The sequence below is a fragment of the Ylistrum balloti genome, unplaced genomic scaffold (genome assembly GCF_031769215.1).
Source record: "Ylistrum balloti isolate Yb309-2 unplaced genomic scaffold, AGI_CSIRO_Ybal_v1 Utg370406, whole genome shotgun sequence".
Taxonomy (NCBI): domain Eukaryota; kingdom Metazoa; phylum Mollusca; class Bivalvia; order Pectinida; family Pectinidae; genus Ylistrum; species Ylistrum balloti.
The window spans coordinates 899,653-926,561 of record NW_026782277.1 but is presented as its reverse complement, the minus strand read 5'-3'; the positions used below and the strand labels follow the sequence as shown (position 1 = coordinate 926,561).

The following is a 26,909-nucleotide window of genomic DNA, read 5'->3' as shown; positions in this document are numbered from 1 at the left end:
TCACATATTTTCGATCACTCTTTGTAGTTCCGTGGCATTCTTTATCAGCCTTGCACCCTTAGGACGTGGAGGGCGGTCTATTGTTTTTATCTGAGTAGAACTGGACGTGGATTGGTCCACAGTGTCCCTTGTACAAGTTGGCTTGTGACCCAGTATATCTAAGATGGCGTCAACAGTATTAAATAGTTCGTTTTCAAAATTGTTCATTCGTCTGAAATACATAATAACACAAATTATAATATACGTGACATAGAAACATAAAAAATGTAAACATTATGTCAACAAAAGAAAATGATCACATGACGTTTTCTAACATATTTCATTACACTTTCGGATTAGAGGACTTAATATTTTACGGTCTAATTCTCCTTGGACGTTTTCAAGAGTTGTCGATTTAAACTGACTTAAGATCATAATTATTTGCGCTAGCTTAATTGAACATGAGATTGGATTATGATTATGCTCACTTGTTTCTTGCTGTTTTTGATATAAGGTATATATCCTTGATTTGAGATTCAATTGTGTGAGTGATATTTGCAAAAATAGAGTTTCAATACATGCTATTCCACACTTTAAACGAAACCAACATCGACACCTTTTCATCAAGCTGTATGATAAACGTGATGATTTCATTTTCCCTATCGTGAATTTTCCATTTCTGGATAGCAATATCACTGCATCTCCAACCTATGATATTTACATGTCAAAGTTGATTCGATATTCTAGGACCTGTTCCCATTATCACGATTTTCGTGCAAAAAAGGCGACAACTGACTGAAAAACTCGTAACACAAGGGTTCAAAAGATAGAGGTTGATGAAAATTATGGGGAAGTTTTATAGTCGCCATAGTGATCTCATTGAGAAATATTCTATTTCGTTGTGCGACATGAAGCTGATGCTCGTTAGATTGCCTGTTGGTTTGGTTGTTGTATACCTGGCTCTCATTTGAGATTGTTCAATTGGATTGACCAAAGTTTACATGGCAACTGTCGTTGATGAAGCAGAAGAAACTAACTCTTCCGGAACACCGGGTTTTATACTCATTGTACATGAGGCCCGTGTAAATCATTCTTTTGTTCATATTTTGCCCAAGTTTTATTTAATTTGAGTTTGAATAATGTTGTCATGTTGGTATTTTCTTGATGATTTTGATGTTGACAAAACAGAAGACGCTTACTCATCCGGAACTACTGGCATTCTCCGTTCATCTAGAGTCTTCGTGTAAACATTTCTGTTGTTCATATTGCCCTAGTTTTACTGAATCTGAATCTGTGTTTGGATTATGATTTTGATTATTATGTTTACATATTGATATTTTCTTGATTGTTTTGGTACGATAAAGGAGAGCGCGGCAAATGCGTAAACAGATCGTTCATACCTTCCGATAATCATACACAATCATAAAGCTAGTATTATTAGGTTTCAGCCAGATGTTATTTCCAAATAAACCCTCATTCATTTAATAGTTTCGTTTTTTTCTTAGTCATTAATTACCAATATTTTCATTTATTTGCATTCATAAAGCAAGTTTTTGCTGTTATTAAGGAAAATTTCGACACTGGATGAAACAAAATTAAGTTTAAATCTAATCAAGTCGTTAACAAGATATTCTGTATCGGTATGCTCCACAGAATTAGTTTATCCCTCGTTACTAATGACACGACTTCTTTCTGAAACCCTTATTGGAAACATTATTGAGTGGCCTCGCCATGCTTGCAGCTTTAATGTTCATCTGCTATTAACGAGCTACAAATATTCCCTAGCAGACAACAATACATTTCTAAATCATAATGTGTTATATTGCATAACCTTGATTTTCTTTTGTTGGGTTATACTTTCTTGAATAATAGTGAACATTTAGAAATGTGTTTTGAGATTAAAAACTTCAATGCCAACTGCTACTTACTCGTGCAGACCCTCAAGTCGGTTGTCGATGTCATTCAGGCTTTGTAAGTTGCCCTTTTCAGGATGTTGCTGGATCTCAAAATCGATGTTAGAAAATCTCCATTGTGGTCCTGAACTAGACAGCGACTTTGGAGTATATGACGTCACACTAGACTCAATTGGTGATAAGCCTTGGTGCTGTGACGCTAGCCCGTTCGATGTGACGTCATATTTTGGAGCGTAACCGTGTGGTCGTTGCAGTATGGATCGTTTTCCTTTTTCCTTTCTAGCTTTGGATGCTACCGCGTTGAAGAAATTCGTCATCACTGAAGTAACCAGAAGAAAATATTAAATATTAAAATATTTAAAAAAAAAAAAAAAAAAAAAAATTCCGATCCACCAAGGAACGCCCTGTTTTGGATAATTTTGTATTTTGTGATTTTTGGTGGGTTTTTATTTCGCTTTTATTGAATTCTTTTGTTGAAATCTTTGCCATTTATTATAACTCTACCTCCATTTTTTATTTATCATATACGGATTTACTGGTACAAGGTGCTGCAGTGTGTTTTTGTTAATAAAATGACATTGATTTTGTATGGTTACAGCTCGCTATTGTCATTTACGAAGGTTTTTAATTTCAGTTTGATGTTGCTAATGATTATAGTAAACGTATCAAATTTTCTACTTTGTTATTCAATATTAAATGAATTGTACATTCTTATGCGATAACCTGACAAATATTTTGGTAATTATTTAAGACAAATTCAGATAACAAAATAGTCTCAAAATCTCAAGCACCTGCAATTGACCCCATGGAGTTTTTCCTTGTAACTTCATGTTCAGTTGCATCGACATCGTCATCAATAGCACCTTCTGCCGACATCTCAACAATTCCGGGCCTTTCGTCGTCACTTCCTGAGTTTTCCGCTAAAGTTCCAATTTTTCTATCACCATGCCTCCTTTGGAAACTAGATCGCCCTGTTAAAAATCAATTACATACAGCCTTCTACACTTTTTCCTAATGCTCAATATATCACAGAATGTCCGTTCCTTTTCGCGTCATTTCCGGAAATTATATGCTGAATTTCCGGTTTACGTTTATTGTTGTACGCAGTGGATGCTTGGAGGTGCCAGTAATGAGCACAAATCAATGGAACAACTGATATTATGTATTACGGTTTTCAATTGGACACAGAACATGAATTGGACCACTTCCCGTAATAATTTCACAAACTTCCGGAATGTTTCGAAAACGTTCCGGCATTATCAGCAACCGTGTCTCTGCCGGAAACTAACAGAGTCTGTTAATTGATTTGGACTGATTGATTCAATACCGGTACGACCTGTCCATCAGGTTACTTCCGGTAAGCATCTGCTGATGGTCCCAAGCATAGACAACACAAACAATATACGAAGTTCAATTAGTTCCGTCGTCTGGGTAAAACATTTTAGACCAGATAGAGAGATCTTAACTGAGGTGTTTCTGGAGTGAAATTCATTTTGTCCTTTAGGGCTTTTATTACGTCTACATCTGGATAAAACTTTTTTCTTGACTACATTTTGTCCGTTTCAATTTTAATGATCTTAAAAATGTGAACATCATGGAATTGATATGTTATATTCCTTTAGAAAGTGTTAATATAGACCCGGTAATGAAGAAGACGAAGAGAAAAGAAGAACCCCGTCCATTAGTTATCTATACATTTATACGAAACTATTGAACTAACCTCTTATATTCTGATTTCCTGATTTGCCAAATTGTTGGTAAATCAATAAACGAACCCCCTCCATTTATTTTTATAGACATTTTCTTAAACATCTTGTAAATTAAATTCCCTATGACGTCATAACTGTACCCATTGAGTTGTATCGTAAAGATGTATGAATGTCATGCTTGACTTGAAATATGATATAAAAAGTTGTAGACATTATATCATATACTTCTGCATTTTATACATATTTGTTATATATGGTTGAGCTTAAAACCTACAGTGAAGTGCCTTATATGAATGTTTTCAGATCTTCTACTTGAATTCATTTTGCGACAGCATAGTTAACGTCTTGGTCAATTTGAATTTTTTGAAAGTTTTGGAATCTAAGCTTCATACATCCTTGAGAATCACGACGATGTCAATAACGAATACATTTGATAGTCAATATATTGGTAACTGCAAACATAAGCATTCATCCTCAGCTTGATGACGGTCAGTTTATATTACAAAAAAATAGCACCATCAGTGCAAAAATGAATACCATGTCCGTCCATCCGGCGACGCTTACACTGTAACCTTGGCCGTTTTTGGCGGATGAATCTCAACGTCTCGTCTTCCATCTTTGGCTTGCTCTTACATTGGAGTAATGTGCCCTGAAAAATAGTTCCCATATATAATGAATATATAACATTATGTTAACGTGCCACAGAGTGAGAGATTAAGAAATACGAGTGAAAGGAAATCGAAAGTTGTATTCCAGGTCTATATTATTGAGCTGAACTTTTTTTGAAGAAATGCATTTTGAGTAAATAAAGAGATTAAATTCAATCTCATAGCTTTTTGGACATACCGCTGTGGAGAGACATGATAGAAATGTATGATACTATACAGATGTGGTCAATACATTCGGGACTGTCGAACTTAAAATTGTTAACAATGGGATCCTACATGGAAGTGTCCTTGGCCCTATGTTTTTCTAACAGACATGTATGAAAAAAATATATATATCTGCCTGTTGATGTTTCCACTGTATATGCCATATACAGACTACGATAACATTTCAAACATTTTTGAGTCTCACTTATTTTTTTCCTGTACAGTGGTAAAATGCGCCACACCAAACCCGCATCTTTGTCGTAGCTACACATTTTGATTCACTCGATAGAGATATTTCGAGTGAGTGGTAAGATGAACTAAGCTGAGCTTGTTCAAGTCCTGAAGGGAGGATCACAAAGTTTGAAGAGTGATTAAATATCGTTTATATGGAATATTCCCTTTCTGCGGTAAATATCAAACGCTAAGTGAAGGATTCCACAGAGAAAGTCAAGAAGGTGGCTCCTGATAAGGACGGTTACCAAGTAGTACTGAAATTATTGACACTCTCTACAAACCGGTGATGGAAAAAGGCGTAACGTAATACTGTCGATAAGTAAGTAGAAACATCTGTTCTTTCATATTTATCAAAACACGACACACTTCAAGGCAAACTACACTCCAAGGCATGTGCAAGGTACGTTATAAGAATGCTTTCAGACGTCATGTAGCAATCGGGAATCACCACAAGTGGTGCCTAGCTACCTCGACACAGCGTCAACCTAGATGATTTTCATTTTAAGGAAGTTAACAAAGATGAAAACTCGGAATCGACTCAATGACAACAATTACAAAGACACAGACTTTCCATACCACAATGTCCATGAAGAAGGTTATGGCGACCAATTTTGGGTCAGTACAGGAAATATTCACATCGATATCCTACTCTATTGAACCAAAATCTATGGATCTTATTACGCTGGGCGACTGTAGTAGGTGCACCCTTAAATCAAAGAGAATCTCCGCGGAAAAATGCCGTTTGAGTAATCTAGTTGGAAGCTATGCTGGAGTGATGCTATAAACCCTTCTATCTCCCTATTGTCCAGGTCTAGCTCTTCCCCACCCCCTTTCCCACATCTGACTACCACTTAAGGCTGACCAAAATGTGATCGAGATTTTATTCATCGTGTTGTAAATCTTGGAATTGAATTCGAGTATATTATCTTTAGCAGTTTCATATTGTATATGTACCAGTACCAAATTGTTTGGAATATGGGACGTGAATTATGTGGAGAACATGATGCTTCCGGAGATCGTTAACGGATTTCCACATCGCCACGGCAATAAAATGCCACACATGCGCCAAGTTTGAAATACATGATGATAAATGGTAGATAGAAAATTTCTGTTTAAAGCGAATTTTATTATCAACTTTACATTTGGAAATAAAATCTTAGACAATACATAAAACCTGACCCTTTCTACATTCCAACCGTTGTTTTTAAAATTATAAAATTTGAATATTATTTTAACTTTCTTTGCTTAATCAAATTCTATAACGATGCGAAATGTTTCTTGAAACCATGCTCACAACTCACGCGATGCTTTACACATCTAATTTTATTTTAACGAAATTTTGACTGTTGAGAAATCATTCTTTAACTCACTTTTTCCATTAAGAATTCTTCCGGAATGAACATTCATCAAATTGTTAGAAGATCTTTTACAGAGAAATGCACATAACGGTGCCGTACATGTTATATATGATCCGATAGTCATTGTCACGGAATAACGTTTCGGAGGTTATTCAACATCTATTGATTTGTCTGACGAAGTCTTCGCTCTCATCAAATTAGCCATATGTACGAGAATTAATTACATTGGCTTGACGCTATAGAACAGTCACGTGATATTTACGTCATACACGATACTGATAGAGTTTCATCTGTAACATGGAATAAAGAAGCCAAACAGAAATGTTTTAGCACATACATATATATTTTAAATGTATATTTTCATAGATGTGTAATTCCTTAATTGACATAGAAAAGGTTTTCAAACATTAATTCAATATGTAATATAGAATTATACCTGTAATATGATATTATACAAATAATATATTATCGTTTTACAATTCCTTTCTTTACATTTCTAATGAAGTAATAATTTGATAGAAAGGTAAACTTTCGTCAAACTATAAATGCTATTATTTCAAATGAGTTGTATAAAATGACATAGGCTCGGCTGGATGGGCGCTAGGAATATCTACCTGGTCGGGCAGGAGACCCCTTACAATCGCCGACAATGGTAAAAACTGAATGTGTAAGAAATGAACCATTAAACAACACTAACTATCAACGAACACATTCTGTAATTGACAACCAAAGGAACGTAATTTTAGATATTTTCATTTTCAGTTAGTGAAATTTGGTTTTAGATTTACACGGCAGGTGTCGCTAATGGGGAAGGCATGACTTATATAAGGAAATCCGGGTACTTTGTTGCATGCCTCCTTACAAATCGTTCTTTCTCTATGCTTCACCCGCCCTGACTTCACAAATTTGGAATAAGAATTACGATTTTGCTAAGACATCGAGAGATACTTTATCTTTACAAAAAAGAAGATAGTGATAAAATGAAACCCTTTCTATGGCCTCTCGGTGACAGCAGCAGATTCGATTTCCTTTCAGTCTGGATGTTAAAGATTTCAGGTAATCCTTTAGCATATCTCATTTCACATTTCCTCCATTTGCATGTTTTCGTGGACGCAAGACATGTAATAGTTGCTGACATCTGTTACTAAAGCACCACGATTACATTTCCGTTTCCATCCAGATCAATTTGATTCAATGTACACTTGTTTTCATATCGAATACCGAGAGGGAAATGTTAGTAAATTTAATTCGAAACCATGTCTGTAAAACGGAAGGACAAGATTTCTGTGTAATTGTCATACGAAACTACGGCGTTGTGATGTACACATCGATTACGTGATTCTAATATGTGTGTAATTTCATTTTAAAACACAATAAGCGCGTGTTCAGGCATTGGAGGTATACCCGGGGATCCAACATAACTGAGTTTACTCTGACGCCGGCCTGGCATCTTTCTTTAACTATATAAAAAATATTTGCTTAATTCAAAACAACTTCTTTACTGTAACCTTTCCGGCAGCTGATGGTCTAACGCAAAACAGTGAACGTCTAAATATTGACAGTATGTATTTTATTTTCTACAGAACTTTTCCAATACAATTAAAATTTAAAAGAATATATAAATTCCCGTGTGTTCACATGCCTTTATCGTAAATTGCCTTCCTAAGGATAACCAGACTTTCACAGGACGGAAACAGACTCTCTTTTTTATAGGATATTCGTTGATTCCTAACAAAGTTTGCAAGTAAAAAGGACGGCAGCGATAGTACAAAATTCATATGTACTGTTTCACAGCCAAGATTCATGAATGTTCCCACAACTTCAGAAATCTAAATTTCATTTAAATTTCTCATGATTTTATTTCATAGAACTGCTCTACAGAGCTTAAAGGACGTGTTCGTCAGTAACGTTTTCTCTCTGAATCATTTAATGATTTTTCAACAGTATTTGAGGTGATTTTTATTCCAAGGTTTTGATTTTTAATGTCTATATTTTATAATGTTTGATATTTACATATTTTTTACTCATTGTTGCTTGTTATCTCTCCTTTGCTGTCCTATATCGTTTAAAAACTCATGATTTTTAAAACTATTATAAGCATCAAAATATCTATGATGTGGTCAGTTTGGACTGGCAAAATTGGTGGGGAATACCCCCAGCCAAACCGTCTAAATATAGCGCATTGGGAAATCCGAAACTGGAAAGTCACGCCCACCTTTTCGGCTTTCTCTTTGTAATAACTTAATGTTGATAGTGTTTTATTTACCTTTTTCAGGTCGAACGTGACTTGAAACTTTTCCATAAACTCTTTTGTGAAGTCTGTGTATGTCTGTAGAACCACCTTTAAATCCTCCATCTCAATTTTGTTGATATCACAGTATGACAGAGCTCGTACGAAATACAGTGACTTGCCAGGGGTAGCTGTGTCCTTCATGTCAGCTCCAAATATATCGTCCTTACCTGGCCATCACAAAACAGAGATTTTATTTAATATATCACAACATAAATGTGATCAACTTCAACCAACATTTAGTCAACACAGAAGTTTTGTATACTATCACAATTAAACATGAATATGACCTCCATACAAAACAAAGCGTTAACAGTGTAACCTCGATATAACGCCTCTCGTCCTACAGAGTAACTTCGGTATAACGCCCCTCGTCCTACAGTGTAACCTCGATATAAAGTCTCTCGTCCTAGAGTGTAACCTCGATATAACGCCTCTCGTCCTAAAGTGTAACCTCGATATACCGCCTCTCGTCCTACAGTGTAACCTCGATACAACGCCTCTAGTCCTACAGAGTAACCTCGGTATAACGCCTCTCGTCCTACAATGTAACATCGATATAACGCCTCTCGTCTTACAGTGTACCCTCGATATAACGCCTCTAGTCCTACAGAGTAAACTCGGTAAACGCATCTCGTCCTACGGTGTAACCTCGATATAACGCCTCTCGTCCTACAGTGTAACATCGATATAACGCCTCTCGTCTTACAGTGTACCCTCGATATAACGCCTCTAGTCCTACAGAGTAACCTCGGTAAACGCATCTCGTCCTACGGTGTAACCTCGATATAACGCCTCTCATCCTACAGTGTAACCCCGATATAACGCCTCTAGTCCTACAGTGTAACCTCGATATAACGCCTCTAGTCCTACAGTGTAACCTCGATATAACGCCTATAGTCCTACAGTGTAACCTCGATATAAACTGTATATCGTTAATACAATGTTACCTTTTATAACACATCTCCTTTATACAGTGTAATCTTGATATAATGACCCTCGTTTATATATTGTTACCTGGATATAATGTCCCTCGTTTATTCATTGTAACCTCGATATTATGCCCCTCGTTTATATATTGTTACCTCGATATAATGCCCCTCGTTTATTCATTGTAACCTTGATATAATGCCCCTCGTTTATTCATTGTAACCTCGATATAATGCCCCTCGTTTATTTATTGTAACCTTGATATAATGCCCCTCGTTTATTTATTGTAACCTTGATATAATGCCCCTCGTTTATTCACTGTAACCTTGATATTATGCCCCTCGTTTATTTATTGTAACCTTGATATAATGCCCCTCGTTTATTCACTGTAACCTTGATATTATGCCTCTCGTTTATACATTGTAACCTCGATATAATGCCTCTCGTTTATACAGTGTATACTTGATATGGTAATTCGCCTTACGGTAAAACTTCAACATTGCGTCCGATTTTTTATTTGCCTATCCACACATCGCGTCAATTCCATTACATTCCATGTATTTCTTGTTTGTACCATATCGAATATTTTCCTGTCAGTGAGTAGCTGGAAATTGAAAATACATTTTACTAAAAAAAAATGTAACAGGAATTGATTAGGAATGCGACATTTATTGATTGGTGAGAACAATAACCACGAATACAAATAATTGGCAAGTTATCTCTCTGTATCATTAAACATTGTCGCATGAGAGTTCTGATGTTTCTAACGTTACAAGGGATTCTGGATTCTGGAATTCAATCTGATAAATACAGCCAATATATTGCGACAACATTCTCAAACTTCGTGCTCTTGTTGATTTAACTTTTAAAGATATATGAATCTTTCATATTTCAGAAAGCCTATTTAAGGTTTTGATTAAAAGATGGCTGCAGTGAAATCGTAAAAACAGCTCCCTTGTAGGAAATGATTATCCTTGGTATTAATGAATGTTATTAAGTGTTTTAGCAGTTCCATACAGTTATCAGTGTGGTATTGCTTTCTTTCCTTTTTGGTGTTCCTATTATCTATAAAATCATTAATTTTCGTGGTAGGTTTATTTTCGTTAATCCATGGGAACGCTTAATCCACGAAATGTTAAGCAAATAAATGTTGACGTGGATTATATATAATAATAGTGAATAAAAGGAGATTTATCCATGATATCACGTACCGATCAAAATGCATATTTTTAAAAAACCGTAAAATTTGATTTTCACGAAAATATATAATTTTACAGTAACCAATCCTAATTTACAGATATTCACTGTACATTTCATTCCGCAAAAAACATGTCCAGCGACATTTTTACCGTAAGGTAAGATAAGTCTTACCTAATATTGCCATGACCGTGTTTTCTTTTAAAATCTCTATGGATCCACGTGCTATAAAGTAGATAGCCGTCAAAATATCACCCGGATGTATGAGTGTGTCCCCGGGTGGCGCATGCGTAGTTTTAAACTTCATAGATAAGGCACGAAGACAGCCTGAAAAAGATGTAAGACTCAGGTTTGATACAGAACGTCATGAATAAATCAAAAGACATATAAGTCACATTCCAGTGTTCGTTGATATTTCAAAAAGTGCAAAAAAAAGTAAAAAACACAAATGTCATTGAGGTTTGGCAAGAAAGCTACTTTTCAAACCAGGTGGTAGGGATGTACACTGTTATTAAAGCTTACATAAAATGTTCCAAAGATAAAACTGAATTACAATTAATCAATCCACCACCCCCCCCTCCCCACCCCCACACCCCCACCCCACCACCACTCCCTCCCAGCGTACCGCCGGCCCAAAGTATAGCTGCTAGATTCCTAGAATTAATCGGGATAAAAAATGTACCAACCATCATTGTAAATTTTGTGGTCTGATAAAAGTGAGATAGGAAATATCGTTCAGCGAGTTCCTACCTGGATTAGCTCCCTTGAACGCCGGACAGTTGTTGAGAAGATTTCTATTGAGGTGAAGACAGATGTCTGATTGTAGACAGTCGGGGAAATTTTTCAAAACCTGATAAGAAATAAAAATAGCAGTGTCTAATTAAATACGAAGCAAAATAAATATCTTACGCAGTTTTAATTATGATAGTAAGCTTATTCGGTACATTTTGCACTGAAAGGTGCTAGACTCTTCATTTGATTGTATGTGACAGACGCTGAGGCCCCAGTTTCATGAATCATCCTTAGTTTAAAGAATTTTTCTTAACTTAAAATTATCCATAGGAAAACCTTACATAAGTGAAGTTTTTCCTTCGCGGACGTAATGCTTTTTTGTGGCAGTTGAGATTTCGTTTAATTAAGGATGATTGTGAACTAAATCATCCGAGTTTTGACGAATTCGGATGATTTATTAGTCCAGCAGGTGCGACCTGTTAAACGTTATATGCAGGTCATAGGAACAGTAGACTCTACCTCTATTACATTCATTTCTCACATTTTTTTTCTTTCACTTAATGTTTTCTTCCTTCAACTGACTTTTCCTATCTTTTATCTTCATCTGAAAGGCCATGCGAGCGGACATCATGGCCGTTAAACTTAAAGATAAATATAAATAAAAAAAGTGAATCAAAAGTAAATAAACAACCCGCGGAAGATTGTATGGATATGTACAGCTTGTGTAAAAATATATGTTAATGCGTTAAATCGTGTTAATTTTACTTGTGCCTCAATAGTGCAAAGGCTTGTAAAAGCACACAGTTTCCATGGAATACTCACACAGGACATCATCTTATTGGTTAAATATAACATTTCTTTTATCAACATCGAAGTGATGACTTCTGTATTTCATTGTCAAAAAATACGTATGAAACATCTGTAAGCGAAGTCAACGAAACGTTTCATGCGCCAAAATATGACTACCATTAAAATGGAACTTGACCAGTATATCAGGGTATATTTTGATGACTATGGGTTGTCACAAATACAAATATCAATATTTTATTATATTATTTTCAAACTATATTGTACTTTTTCCTATTTATTTACAATTCATTTGGCTTCCGTCAGTTATTATCTGTCTCTGGGATCACGTGATAAAGCGTAATGTTAACGAAAACACGATGGAGGATGATCACTTTTCTGTTTCTTTTGTATCTAATTGAAGAATAAGTTAAATTGAAAGAAATTTTCCTGTCAAAATCACAAAAAACGATACTATTGTTCATTTGGAAAACACAGTCATCAATAACATTTACATAGATGTATAATTATTTTGAAATTTTCGCGACAGAATTTTCGTTGATCTAAATGAGTTACATTTGCTAATGCATAATGTTATCGTTCCATGCGTATAAATCTATAAATAATAATCCAAAAAATCCAAACCGGCGTTTTGATTATTGCCTAAATATCAATGAATCAGAAGATCCATTAAAACAAATAATTATCTGTCTCAACTAAACGCTTGTCTTCCGAGTTCTATAAGTCAGAGTATGGTTAAGCTTTCACGTGAATCTGACATCGAGTGAGGATGAATTCTTCTATAATTAGTCTCGCGGGGACGAGATATGTGCAGCAGAGCTAGATATTACTAATTTGACTGATAATCCGCAGGAAACCTGTATGTAAAAAAATTATGTAACGAAAAGAAAAACGTTCTTTTCCGGTTATCACTCACGTTCCCGATTAGGGAATTTATCAAGTCTCTCGAGAAAAGACAGGATTAGCTGGTCTCTCTCGTACATCATTATTTCTGTGACATAAGGAAATGAAAGAGGAAATTATCGATACAACATTTTTGAGAAACAACATTCTGAAGGGCATTCTTCTCATTTCCCATACATTACGCTATTATACCGTAGTAAACACAGAATAATCAATTGATGTAGTCAGCAATCAAGTGTTAGAAAGAAAACTAGATAAAACAAAAAAAGACGGAAGTTATGAGTAGAACTTCTATATATCAACAAAGTTCGAAACTAATTATGAAGATTGGAGCAGAAAATTCCCGAATTAATGTTTTAAGAAATATCTTTATTGCTAAAGGAAAAATGAGTCATGTTTTATCAGGGGAGATAACTGTGGTAGGTAGTACTTACATTACTCATGTCAATACCGTTAGTGTAGGCCCATGTGTGTTGGAAGGATTCCTGGAGTCGACCAGCCATGTTTTTTGGTAACTGGTGAAAGTTGATAAATTCTTTAATGCTTTCAACTTTTTCTTGGTATTCATCCGAACCTTGGTACAGACGTAACATGATCGAAGAGACGTTTCCAAATATGGCGGCACTCAGTAGAGCTGGGGAGTGTAACAAAACGAAATTAGATGAAATAATGACGAAAGGCGAAACATGAATCAGATATAGCGGCACTTGAGGGATATACCGAATTAATTATTGTGAATTAAATATGGTGGCATTCAGCAAAGCATGGTGATATAACATAAGCTTGAACTTATTATCATGAGCAGTGTAAAATGTATCAAATATGGCGGCACTTGGAAAACTTGGGGAATGTTACACTATAAGATTTGATAATGATTTCTAGACCTAACCAAGGATGGCAACACCATGTTAATAAACTGGACAAAGACTACAATCAGTAGTACAGACAGAATCACCAAAGATACCAACAGCTATCAAAAGCTATTGGTACCAAACTCAAAGGTCGTTTTAATGTGTTTCATTATTATCTGGAATATATTTTTCCTGCATTCGCCTCCTTAATCACGCTCCGCAAAAATCCGCAATTTTAGTATTCCTGACTTTACTTTTGCCATGATGTCTATTTATTTGGATTTAACTTGTGAGTATCATAATCAGAGAAAAAAGTAAAAAAGAAGCTTAACCAGGGTGTTTCTTTTATTCCTTACTACTAAAACTCAATCTGACACAGACGTGATAAATAAGATAAATTTGTTGTCTATATGTTGAGGGATTTGATAGAAAGCAAGAAATCAAGCCAATAATGAATTGGCTTGCCCACCAAGACACCTGATCCTATGAAAACGGCTCTTTTTGTTAATACGCACGAATACGTCCACGAGACTACACTTTACATGTCTTAAACATACGATCCTAGTTTCCGTCTGTGATTGTCCGTTGTTGGTTTCATGTTTAGAAAAATCCGATATGCTCTGGAAATTCAGGTATTATTTGGTCTTTTGGTTATTATTATTATTTAAAAATATTTTCACATATTTTCACATGCGGAACTTGCTGGATACCAACGCCGATAGAGAATTAGAGCTGTTTTTGAATTTGAAAATTGCGAATAAATGAAAAAAATAATGATACTCATCTTCGTTACTGCAACCGCAATGGGAGAAATGGTGATTTTTTTCACTGGACATAATATGAGGTAGAAGATATTTTCCATTTCATCTAAGTTAGACTTTTTATTTCAAAATGTGATAACAGACGATATTTTACGGTAAATCCGGAGTTGATCCACAATTCTCAACAGTCTACTAATCAGCTATTTTCTATCAGACTGATATCTCCGAAAGCAATATCTAATAGTTTTCAATCTGTCAATGACTGCCTGTCAAACAACACCAACGGCTTGGCACAGGATCGTCAAAAAAATAAGATTTCTAATATCAGAGATAACATTTTCTAACCCCTTGGTACCTCGTGTATCCCCCGGTTAAGTTCATCACTCATTGAAACCTTACTATAGCTGTCGACATCACCGTATGTTTGCATCAAAGGTCTTTTGGTCTTCGTGTCTTCGCCGGAATTACTTGGATAATGGCTGCGGGCGTTTACATTTCTCAGCTAGAGAAATGCGGATCAAAATTTAATTGAAATAATGTAATAAAATCGAGGTACCACGTAACACGCGAAATCGAGATTATTCTCCGAAGGCGAACCAAACAGTGACGGGGGAAAATAGCGGAGACATTTTGATTAAATTCTTTGAAGTATTGAGATGTGGCCATGTACGGTTCATTACCAGGCAGGCAATGTCAGCGAGGGTAGTTCTGGATTTTTTTAAATTGCGACTAAGATTGTAAATTGTCTGCTGGTGTTTCCCGACAGTCAGTTTTGTCATTTAGAATGGTCCGGATTAAATTGACCGTTTCTGGTTCTCTGTTTAATTATATGTATATTGTATTTAAATCTAGTCTCACTGTCCGTGAAGACAATTCCAGCTTTTGTTGCCGCTCGCTATTTGCTTCGCTCCACAATGAGATATGTTTAATTTGCAATCTATTTCTAAAACCGGATTCATATTTCTTTACCAATCTAAGTCATTACTATATACAATGAATTCAATGTATTTTTATAATTCCTATTGGCTTGTCCAGATTTGTTTCACTCTTAGATAATTCCAATCGTTTCGTTTTGTGTATATTTAATTTCTAAAGTGTGTGGTATGTCCGAAAAGATCAGAGAGAAAAAAGATAGAATGAAGATGTCTTTGAGGGACGAATTAAACTGACTGTAAATTTCTGATGATCTACATACATGCATTTAAACGTGAAAACTATCCTAAAAACAACACATTACACTCCAGATTAAGAATTCGAACCGCTTAAGGAGAATTATGGGTTATGCTGCATTGTCTTCCGACAAAAATATGAATGGCATGCATCTTTGTCTTAGGTTTGAAAGTTACAGTACGTAGTTTTTCTATCGCCACTTTTCATTTTTGCATGAATAACACCACCATACTTATTGTACGATTTTTAATGTTTTTATCGAAACTGATATATGAAATAGGATATACTAAAAGTGTTTTTGGAATGACAGAAAAAGGTCTGTAATATGATGTCTTGCATGAGCAATTAGTTTGAACCCTTCCTATTGACTGAGGGGTGAGGTTTCTTCTCTTTTCTTAGGGAATGGTATTTTAGTGTTATATTGTAATATATATATATAAAAAACAACAATAACAAAAATTGAAAAAATAACAAAGAAAAAACCCGGAAATATCGAAAAAATATAATTTCCTTGACATGGCCTTTACTCTTCTCAACATCAACATCATGTAGTGTAATAGCTATTTTCTACGTCTGCTGCGAATTACAACACAATTTCGGTCAGGATAAAAAATTAAGAGATTTTCTTCAGAACCATAATTGTTCGACATCGAAGACATATATTATAAAATTCCCATAAACTTTAAAAGCACTTGAAGCACTATGAACGAAATGGCGGCTCTAAATTGTGTTCACTATTCGGTAAAACACATCTTGTTATATTAATAACTCGATTTAGCATCCCTATATAGTAATTACTGTCTTCAACTCGCGATAACAAATACGTAACAGCATTTGTGGGTCTTCGGAAGTGTGGTCGTGAATACGAAACTGTGGATTAAAATCGGAAACGCATTGCGAAGAACCGTTATCAGCTTAACTCGCTTTGATAAAGTAAGGGTTGAACCAGTTGATTTTTCCGGAATATTTCTCCCCAGCATAAGTTTAAATCATTCAACTAAACTTGTTGCTGCAATTGTTGAATTTTCTCATTACTTGTCGTTTTGTTCAATCGAATAAAGTTGACGATTAAATAGAAAATTGCCACCATGCTTCGGTTTCTGTCGCATAAATGAATTATGGTCCTCGTAAAATGCATTTGCTTTAGTTAATTTCCACGCAGTGTATTTAGTTAGCAAAAGCACAGGAGTTGCGACTAAACAAATTTGTCAAACCAACTTATTTACATTATAATGAACATTTTGTATAGTTGTCGCCACTTGACGAGTAACGCTTTTCTAATAGGAGGCAGAAAAGAAATTTTAAGATAACATTATGTATTATTAATGACTTTCGATTCAATTTTGAAAATTTTGTCACAAGGTTTTCCCATCAGGATAATTAACTGTCGTGGTGTAGAATCTGATTCAGCTCATTCTTCTAACTTCTGATAGGAAACGTTAATCAACATATTTGATTGTTTGCAATAAATTGGACGCTCATCAAACAATCAAACATTCCTTCTTTTATTTTTTATTTATTTGACTATTTTTCTCTTTCTAATTGATTCGAAAGACATTATGTTATGTTCCTATTGCGTTTAGTGTACAGAAGTGGATTTCTTTCTTTCTATTTTTCTTTCTTTCTTTCGTTCTTTCTGGCTCCCTACATTAGGCATATTTTTATCGTTACGAGAATGTCCATGAATGATGAAACAATTCAATGCCGATTTACAGCGCTATCACACCGAACTGCTATTCAATTAAGAATTCCTGACAACCGAAAATTCTGGAAATGTTTGAAATGACATTACCGACTAGGGAACACAATGAATGATAAAAATCCTAGATCTGTTAATTCAAACAGCACAGAGGATGAGTGTTAAAGAATGCTTATGATGGAAAATTTCGGAATCGGTCTACATAAGGAACGATGGTATCATGAGTCCAATTTAACGAAATACATACTTTTTCTAAACAAAACTATCGTAGTATCCCTTAGGTTATTGAGAAACGTAATTCTGTATTTGCTGTTTAGGGAAAATAAAAAAAATGATAATTATAACAAAAACAAAAACAAAACAAAAAACAAAAATAAATAATAAAAAAAAAAAAACAAAAAACAAAAAACGAAGTAAATAAATAGATAGATAAACAAACCGCTGTCCTATCTAACCACCATTCTTAATCTCTTCAGACAAAGACAACGGGTTTGATGCCGGTCATCGAGAGAAGGAAAAATTGATTATCCATTTGAGGAAACATCAACGGCAATAAAAAGCAGTCATAAAAAGGGTCTTAACTCGTCTGTCACCTACTTGCGCATAAGTCTCGTAGGATCACATCCAGCTCGAGACCACTTTAACAATCTTCAACAAGCCCAGCCGGCCGACCTTGCTTTATTACTAGATAAAAGAAGAGCCCAATACGATCGGGAGACAACCGGTACGAATGAAAATACATCTCCGTTATAAGTCAGGATCACAATGGTTTGGTGCGTTCATTTGACAGACAATTCCACTTGCGACAAGCTGCATGTTCTCAATTAATGGGTCGTATAGATGGAGTTTTATAAATGACATAAAATTCTATACGTGATTGGGTCAGCGTTTTTTGTGTTTGTGTGTGAAGCTTGTAACACATTCCACACAGATATTTGTCGCGATGCACGTAACGTTAAATATGTCCATCGTAGCTTGGCAATACATGATTAACATTCCTGTATGTGCATGGATGATAGGATCAGTGATACATATTCTTATAGTGCCGTCACACTGAAATGACGACAATCCCATTTAATGCTTACAGACAAACAGGGAACACGAGATACTGAAAGCACCATTTTCATGAGCTAGAAAGCCTAAGGTTGAGGACAGAACCAATAGTCTTCCTGAGAAGGAGAATAGAGGATCAGCTACGACTAATCCCGAAGATTAACGACAAATACTTAAAGTTTCCGATATATACCGATTATGTCCGAGGTAATTTTTTGTTTTCTTACTTAGTCCGCAGCCGAACCACTTGTCCCAAGAATAAAATATACTGCCATGTTAAGTTTTTAGGTTTAACATTAAGCAATAATTGTAAAATGATAATTCAGAGAATAGTTTCCATGAGTGTAAGTGAAAGTCTGGTACTGAAAATATTTATTGAAATTAAAATTCTGATAGTGAGGATGTATACTTATAAACAGAGGACAAAAACTCTTTTATCCATTAGTAAAATAACGGTCAAGCGAAAAGAGAAATGTGTTGATGTCGTCAGGTGGACAGTTTATCCCAGGCATCATTAATTGGCGGGGAATACATTTGTCTTTTGAGTGTTCAAGCCAGCTTGACCATCGGTCAAGCGTTATCCGGAATCACATTGAATCAGATCAAAATCACATCCATCTAGCAGTCACACTTCGACCGTCTATATGGTCAATATTGATATTTATTCTCAGTGATATATGTGTTATGGTCAGTTCCGGACAGATAAATGAACACTTGACCTTCAATCAGGTGGTTTTACATAAATCATAATGTAGGATGTACATCGACTTCTCTCTCTTCCGGTAATCAATAAAGATATAGACACTGTTGACCTTATCGACCAGTCACTACCAGCTGACAGACCATTCGACAATGTGAAGATGGCCAGAATTTATTTATTTTCTATCTGTTTATCTATTTATCCATGTATTTATTTGCTTTCTTACTTTAAACATGTATTAAAGATCTTTACATTTGTTCATAAGAATACGAAACTATCTTAGTTTTACCGCAAATAAATAAATAAATAAATAAATAAATAAATAAATAAATAAAATCACAAAAGACAATATTCTGCTATCCAGAGCTAAATAATCCTAATTATCTTTACGGGAGAAAATAGTCCTCCATTGTAGCATTAACTGGATAGTTTTCTTTTATCAGATTTTATATTTAAAGAGGTAAATTGAGCCCAAATAAAATTCTATTTTTAGAAATAGGTAAAATGTGTTACCACGCTGTAAGAGATAGAAGAAATGAGGAAAAAAAGATTAAATTTGATGTATTTTATCTTATAACCTTGTTAAACTGTTCGTTCAACAAAATGCAGGAGGTTTTATGAAAAAATGGTTACCATCACAGATGTTTGAACAAGAAGATAATATTATCTGGAAATCTGACACAGTTACAAGTTTGTTACGTTGACCTGATGTCCAGCAGACGACTGACATTAGGCGGCAGAGCAATATCCTGAAGTGTTGAATCAAACAATGGAGTGATACCCCCTATAGGAACACTCATTAACGGCCAGTCACAGCAAGTGGTCATTACTATGGCTTGACCATTCTTGACCAGTAGTGGCAATAAAACCTTGTTTAGGACACACAAATGACACCACGCGACTAGCATCAACGACTTAATAATACGGAGTAAAGACATCACTCAAGATTGGAACGTGGTGATCATTAAGATTGATGTTTGTCTTCGGACACCCGGAAGGAAAGGCTAGCTGATTGCAGTTTGTGTGATGTACGTGAAAAGCATCATTCATAGCATTAAACAATCGGATGACAGGCGAGAGCTTCCGACGAGATGGCCATTGTGAAAAGTTTATGTCTGTTTTCGTCCGGTCTTAGATTTGCGACGTTGATCAATCGGTTAAAGTACGAGGGATTCCAAACGATCAATGACAAGTGAGGTCAAAGATACATACTTTTTTTAGAGGAACTATTTTGAGCCCGAATATTAAAGAGATTAACTATGAAATAAAACTGATTTGTATTCAGGTGTTAATATAATTAGTTGAAGCTACCACCTACCTTACTCTTTCGTTAATTTACCATGTTAACAAGTGCGCGGTGCGAACTTTGACCCGTTTCTTACATAACTTTCTGTGTTTAATCTCTTATCCGTCAGTATGAATGTTTTATCATATCGCTGTTGATAATACAGTTTTGTTATCTATTTGTTTAGAAGTAATTTCCTTTATTGAAATCGATTAAATTTTAATTTAAAATCCTTTACTGTAGTTACAATATATCATTTCGACAAATCTTTAGGAATAGAACATATGTTTTTCTTAATGTGAAAGTATTTGTGCCTTCAACAAGCCTTTCTCACGTTTGGATGATGGCAGGGAGGACAGAAGATTAACCGGTCTGGAATATTTCGGAGGTTTAAGATTTAAGCGGGGAACGGGTTACGAAAGAGAACACGAGTATTATTATTTTGTAAAATAATTTCAAAATGTCATATAATGTTGAATGAAGTTATACTTACATCCCAGCAACATGGCGAAAATCGAAAACAATTTCTCAGCGTTTGTATTTGGCGCCACATTCCCGAATCCTATGCTGGTCAGACTTGTAAATGTGAAGTACAGTGACGTTATATACTTTGACCGGATGCTCGGCCCACTCATGGTATCATTGGGAAGGTAGGGTTTATTGCACTGAGTCGCCAAATGGTCAAGCCAGCTTATCCGGGCCTTAAGGTGTGGTCGCTCTACATAGGCTATGGCGTAAAACACACATGCTAGCCAATGAGCGATGAGAGAAAAGGTCACCATGAGTAACATGAGTACCGCCGCTCCGTACTCCGCAAACTGTTCTATACGCCGCAGTACTCGCAGTAACCGGAGTAAACGAGCCAGTTTTAGAACGCCCGTTATCGTCATTGTCTGGAAAGTATCAAACATTTTTTTAATTGTTTAAAAGTTAATTTTATTTATTGACGAATGATATTAAAATGAAGCTTTACAAGAAAAACTTAACATCTTATAAAGGATTCCCGAAAAACGGCGTTAATAAACAACAGATTTCCAAGATTACAGATAAGTTCTCTGATGATATTTGAAATATCGTTTTTTTTTCATAATGCCTCCGAAACTTGCTATTTAGTATGAGATATGGCTTAAAGTTTGAGACATATGAAATATTTAAATATTTTTCTGAACTTTTTTAATTCAACAACATGTCACTGTCCACTTAGCAACTCTAATTCCGCAAAAAGCTATAGTTGCTAATGTGAAAAAAAAATCCTTAAATTAAGTGCGTCAGTTTAACTTCCAAGTGAATATTAGTCCTACGTCATGGTTACGTCATACTTACGTCAGAGTTGCCGGAGCCAAATAATAAGAGATCGAATGGAATGGCAGCTATGGTGTCTATCACAAACCATCCTTTCACGTAGTTTATGGCGATTTTCTGCGGATCCACCACAACTTCACCGTCGTGTAAGTACGTCGTCCGGAAGTTGATCAAAATATCAGCTATAAACATCAAATCTACAATTAGATCAATCAGCACGAGAGGGTCAGCTTTGCTCGTCTCGGCGTTTTGGAGCCGGCTGGCAGCGTCACGGTTCAACTTCATCCGAGTCTCATCCTGATTTAGTAGGAAGCAGACAACATAGGGAGTAAGGACGGCTGTGTAGAGGACGAGAAACAGAATTATCCAATCCCAAACGGCCTTAAAAGGCGAGTAGTGCAGAATGATAAACTTGGTTTGTTGTTGATGCTGTTTTGACGGAGGGATGTACTCAATCTCGGAACATTCATCATCGCTTGGCTCAGTCGACTTCGGCTTGGCCTGTAGGTGAACAATCAAATTATTTAAATTATGGTTTAAAGTTAAATGTGAGTTCATATCAGAATTAGATTCCATATATCGGAAACAGTGTTTTTCTATCTTTTTTAAGAAAAGAGATCAAGGAAATTTAGAAGAAAATAAACCCACTTTCTTGGACTTATTCTAGTTGAGTCGAAGAAGGTAGAAATGCCTTGCGGGTAATTTTATCTTCTTTTTATTTCAAAATAATATCAGGCATATGCAAATCTTATATTGTTCAACAATACTTTTATATATTATTTGTACTTGTGTAAAGTCTTAGAAGTTTGATGTCTTGTTATACTGTAAAGATGCCATGATACCGTTACCTTGTATTTGAAACTTGGGGTCCGATACACAAACATATTCCGTCAGGGCGAATTATTAAGCTTCAATTCACGAATAACACGACACACACTATATACAGTATATGAGACTAATTACACAGTTGTCACATGACGCGGAGTGATACAAAAGGAAATAGGGCCATCATTGAGGGAATGAAAATTTCAAAGACTAATATGCAAAAAAGCTTATTTTTCTTAAAAGCTAAACTTTTTTAAGCTTAAAACTATATACATTGATATGCCCATATCATGTTCACATTGACAAAAATATGTTTTGTGTGTTTTTCTGTTTTGAATTACCCCTAAATGAGCCTCAATCACAAATTCCCCAAAGGGGGATACCTTGTATGACATCAGTTAATTACTTGGAAACATATTAAACTGGGAGGGATTTTTTTTCTCTCGGTCAATATGGCATCTGCTGACAGGTCTGCAGCAGTGCTCGAGAGATTTTTGTAGAAGTACCAAGAACATGCACGTATGATATTGAGATTTGTTTTCACTTCGGAACTCCTACTTCATCTTCCATGATTTTACACCAATACAAAAATGTAAGATGGAAAGTGCAGACTTGGATAAATGCCAAAACTCTTGACATCTCAATGAAATGAAATCAATGTAAGGTTAAAATGATAACTGTTCACCCATTAGCAGATAAAACTGTACATATCCATTACATAAACGTCACTGATGTCACACACAGATTTATGAAGATCACACGTGCAGCGTCAGGAAGGTCACTGTCACATAAGGTTATGAAGATTATTGAAACTAAGTTGTGGGAATGTTTTGGACACTTTTCATAAAGGTTATGGAAAACATTTGTATATGACATGGACATACAGTTTTCTAAAGGACATAGATTTGTGAAGGTCATTGCTAAAGTTTTTAGAAGGTCGTGGACTCACAGCTCCGTGAAGGTCAATGGCATTTTTAGTGAAAAGGTTAATGACATACAGTTTTTTTAAGATCATGGTCTTGACTTTGTAATGACCTTGGACTCGGGCATCTTTGAGGTCATAGACTCTATATATGAAGGTGAGGAAAACAACTTTGTATCGTAAAGGCAGCTTTGTGGATGTCATGGGCTCTCAATAGAAAACAGGCAATGAAAGCAGTCTGTGACGATCAAGGACACTCGAGACAGGATTTTGATCAATAACACTTCACTTCGGTCCTCCATACAATCCTACCTCTATAAAACCGATGTCATATCAGGGCTGCCTTATATATTTTGCTAAAAATCACGACACTTCATTGCCTGCATAGAAATCTTAAATCTCCAACTGTCCCAGGACTTCATCCAAACGAACAATGACTGAAGCTATAACTTTTGACTACCAATTTACACGTCTTTTAAAATCAAACGATAGTTCAGGGTCTCCATAGATTTTATAGGACACGTCTCTCTACAAGTGTGGCCATACTTTATCAGCGCTAATGAATTGGCCCAGTCGAGACAAGACAGACGTTGACAGGCGATCAATGAGATCTATTGGTTCCCGACCGTTATCTGGGGAGGACATTGCTGTGTCGGCATTTTGAGGCCATACATCTTTCGAAAATTTCGACGGAAATTTATTTTATCGTAGTCATCGTACCTACACTAATTGAAAAATTAAAAAAAAAAAGTCTTTCGTTCGATTTTACGTTGTCGCTTCCTTTTCGCAGAGGAGGTTTCTCCTCAATAGCGTGTTTTTGAAGACTGTTGTCAAATTGAATTATATTTTCGTTACACAGTATCAAAGTGATCAATAAGTTGAAAGTGCATATATCTGTGAAATGTGAACGTGTTTTGAGAATATAAAACGCGCACCAAGTTTTTCATTTATCTTGTGTTCACAAATTGTTTAAATTTACGTATCGATAAACAATATACGTTTGTACTCAACTAGAAATGAGTTATGATTTAAAGACGGTTTTTTTTTTGTTTGTTTGTTTGTCTGATGACGTCATCATAACAGATATGATCATATAAATAGACTGTCCAATATAATGACATGCTTTTTACAAGACATGAAATTACAAAATCATCTTGTCTGAGACAAAATCTTTATGACATGTTCCCTAGAAACATCAAAACAACAAAACCATCATCACGGAAAAAAAAGTTCTCTTGATCAGGACCGCGTTCGAATGCTTGTCATCTAGTTTATGTTTTCAGATTAAAATAATTTACTATCTACTGATATATACTGATACTGATAATCTGACTTACGGCGGAAACACGTACAACAATTTATATAATTTGTCACCTATTGAAGGAGCTTAACATATATTTCAAAGGATATATATTTAGTAAGTATAAAATTTCACGCTTATTGCAGTAACCGCGAGCACAGACTGATCAATCACATGTGAAAATTAAAACTCATAAACCTTTTAGTTGAGTTTGATGTTGTTCTGCTACCGTTCAAAATGCCTGGATAATGAAGGCAATAATATATCTATAATTGGCTAAATCGGAGGAAAAATGAAATCAACATTATTAACGTTACTTGATTACCCTAATGACAATAAAATGTATAAAATGAGATTTATCCGTTTGAAAATTTAATGACAATCAAATAAGAGGTAAGTAACGTTTAGTGACGTATAATAATAAACAGACGACACTTACTCTTCCGGAACACCTGGTCTTATTATTGTACTTAATCAGGGGTCTCTATGTGTAAATTTTCCTTTTCTTCATTTTTGCTCTAGTTTTATTGAGCTAGCGTTTGGATTTTAATTATTTTGACATACTGAATTTTTCTAGTTTTTTTTCATAGTTATTTATTAAAAAAATATTCGTAATTTCAAAAATAAAGATAATAGGACTGTAGAGATGAGAAGAATATAATGTATTAAAAGCACAACGGATGAATGGAAGACTATTCCTCCTGTCATGAACTCTGAGACGGATACATATATCAGTGTATATAGAATTTCTGTATGTAATCGTATGCTTACAAAACGGACAGCAGAGTTCATTCACCAGAAGAGAATAAAGCCTATTCTTAATCGTTTACTCAAAGAAAACGCGTCTTTCGCATGAGAAATTTTGCCTGATCACATCTGCCTACTATTATGACGTAATTTTCCAGACACCATAGAAACACGATCTGAACGACGTCAGCACCGACAGGAAATTTTGTCTATTGTGGGAAGTAATGCGGTTTTATATTTACGATAATTCTGATTCCGTCTCGTCCATAACAATCCTTGATATTTAACAATATTCTAGCTGCAAGGAAAATGGAGACATTCACCGAGTGCATCGTATGCGACACAACAAAAAACACGTGCATTCTCAACAGAAAATTCTAATTAATGTTCAGAATGAATGACGCAAACTAAACCCCGCATACACATATTGTCATGGCAAATGTTAATGAGATAGTCAATTTATTTCAAAATTTGCTTTAACATTTTGCTTAGGACATGGATTTTACATAGCCTTCGGGGCTGAACGAAAACAGGTTAAAAGCAGATTCGAGGAAAACCTTAATTGATTTACATAAACCCTCGTTGGTGCATTTGCTTTCTTCCAGTTGACACTCATAATTCCCTGGAATACCAATTTCTAACTTGATTATTTTAAAATTTTATAATTTTATAATTGAAATAAATTTCCATTTGTTTACATAACTGTTAATACTCAAGTGCCGTAGGCAGTGATATTCTGGTTATACATAATTAGATTAGGGGAACTTTTTTGTTTGGTGTTTCCGAGATAAGTTTGGTTCAACTGAAGTCTTAAATAAACACAATTTGCTTTAGGTTCACATCAATTTCCTCATGATTATTCACTGAATATCCAAATGTTTTGGGAGGAATCTTTCTGCGTCAATTTAAATCCTCGTTAAGCTGTACACATAATGCTATTGGTTTATAGTATCTCTAAGGAATTGAAGAGAAGATGCCAAGAAATGCATGTGTCGCCATGGTTACCGAGCAGATGAAATCTCAGAATTATATATATATAATGTACTTTTCGTCACTTTACGTCCTATTAACAGCCAGGGCCATTAAAGGACGTGTCAGTTTTTTGGTTGTTGAGGAAAGACAGAGAAAAACACCGACCTGCGGCCAAAACCTGTCGACTACCCCATACAGGTATATAACCCGCGACCCAGAGTTGGAGGACTAGTGTTTAGAACGTCTTAATCACTAAGCTTTCGATATGACGTTAACAACCCGATACGACTGGTACATACCTGCTCTTCTTCCTTGCGCTGTTCCGTCTCCCGTTCGCCCTCCTCCGATATTGGGTGGAATGCCCGTTTACCTCGCAGTTCCTTAAGTACTTTCAGCAT

General features: G+C 35.4%; 1 protein-coding gene across 1 annotated transcript; it reads right to left on the bottom strand.

Annotated features, from left to right (window-relative positions):
• On the bottom strand, positions 1-26,909 carry LOC132554470 (potassium voltage-gated channel subfamily H member 7-like). Its single transcript, XM_060218788.1, has 11 exons — positions 26,811-26,909; positions 21,767-22,246; positions 20,937-21,336; positions 13,359-13,558; positions 11,233-11,332; positions 10,657-10,809; positions 8,332-8,525; positions 4,139-4,250; positions 2,684-2,863; positions 1,908-2,211; positions 1-211 (listed from the first exon to the last, which is right to left on the bottom strand). The coding sequence occupies exons 1-11, from the start codon at positions 26,907-26,909 to the stop codon at positions 1-3; spliced, it is 2,433 nt and encodes an 810-aa protein (XP_060074771.1).

Excerpts from the sequence above, each read along its gene's own strand:
- LOC132554470 (XM_060218788.1), bottom strand. The coding sequence starts at position 26,909 with ATGCTGAAAGTACTTAAGGAACTGCGAGGTAAACGGGCATTCCACCCA. Across the intron at positions 8,526-10,656 it reads CACGGTCATGGCAATATTAG|GTAAGGACGATATATTTGGA; the intron begins GTAAGACTTATC and ends TGTGATGGCCAG. Across the intron at positions 2,864-4,138 it reads TCGCCGGATGGACGGACATG|GGCGATCTAGTTTCCAAAGG; the intron begins GTATTCATTTTT and ends GATTTTTAACAG.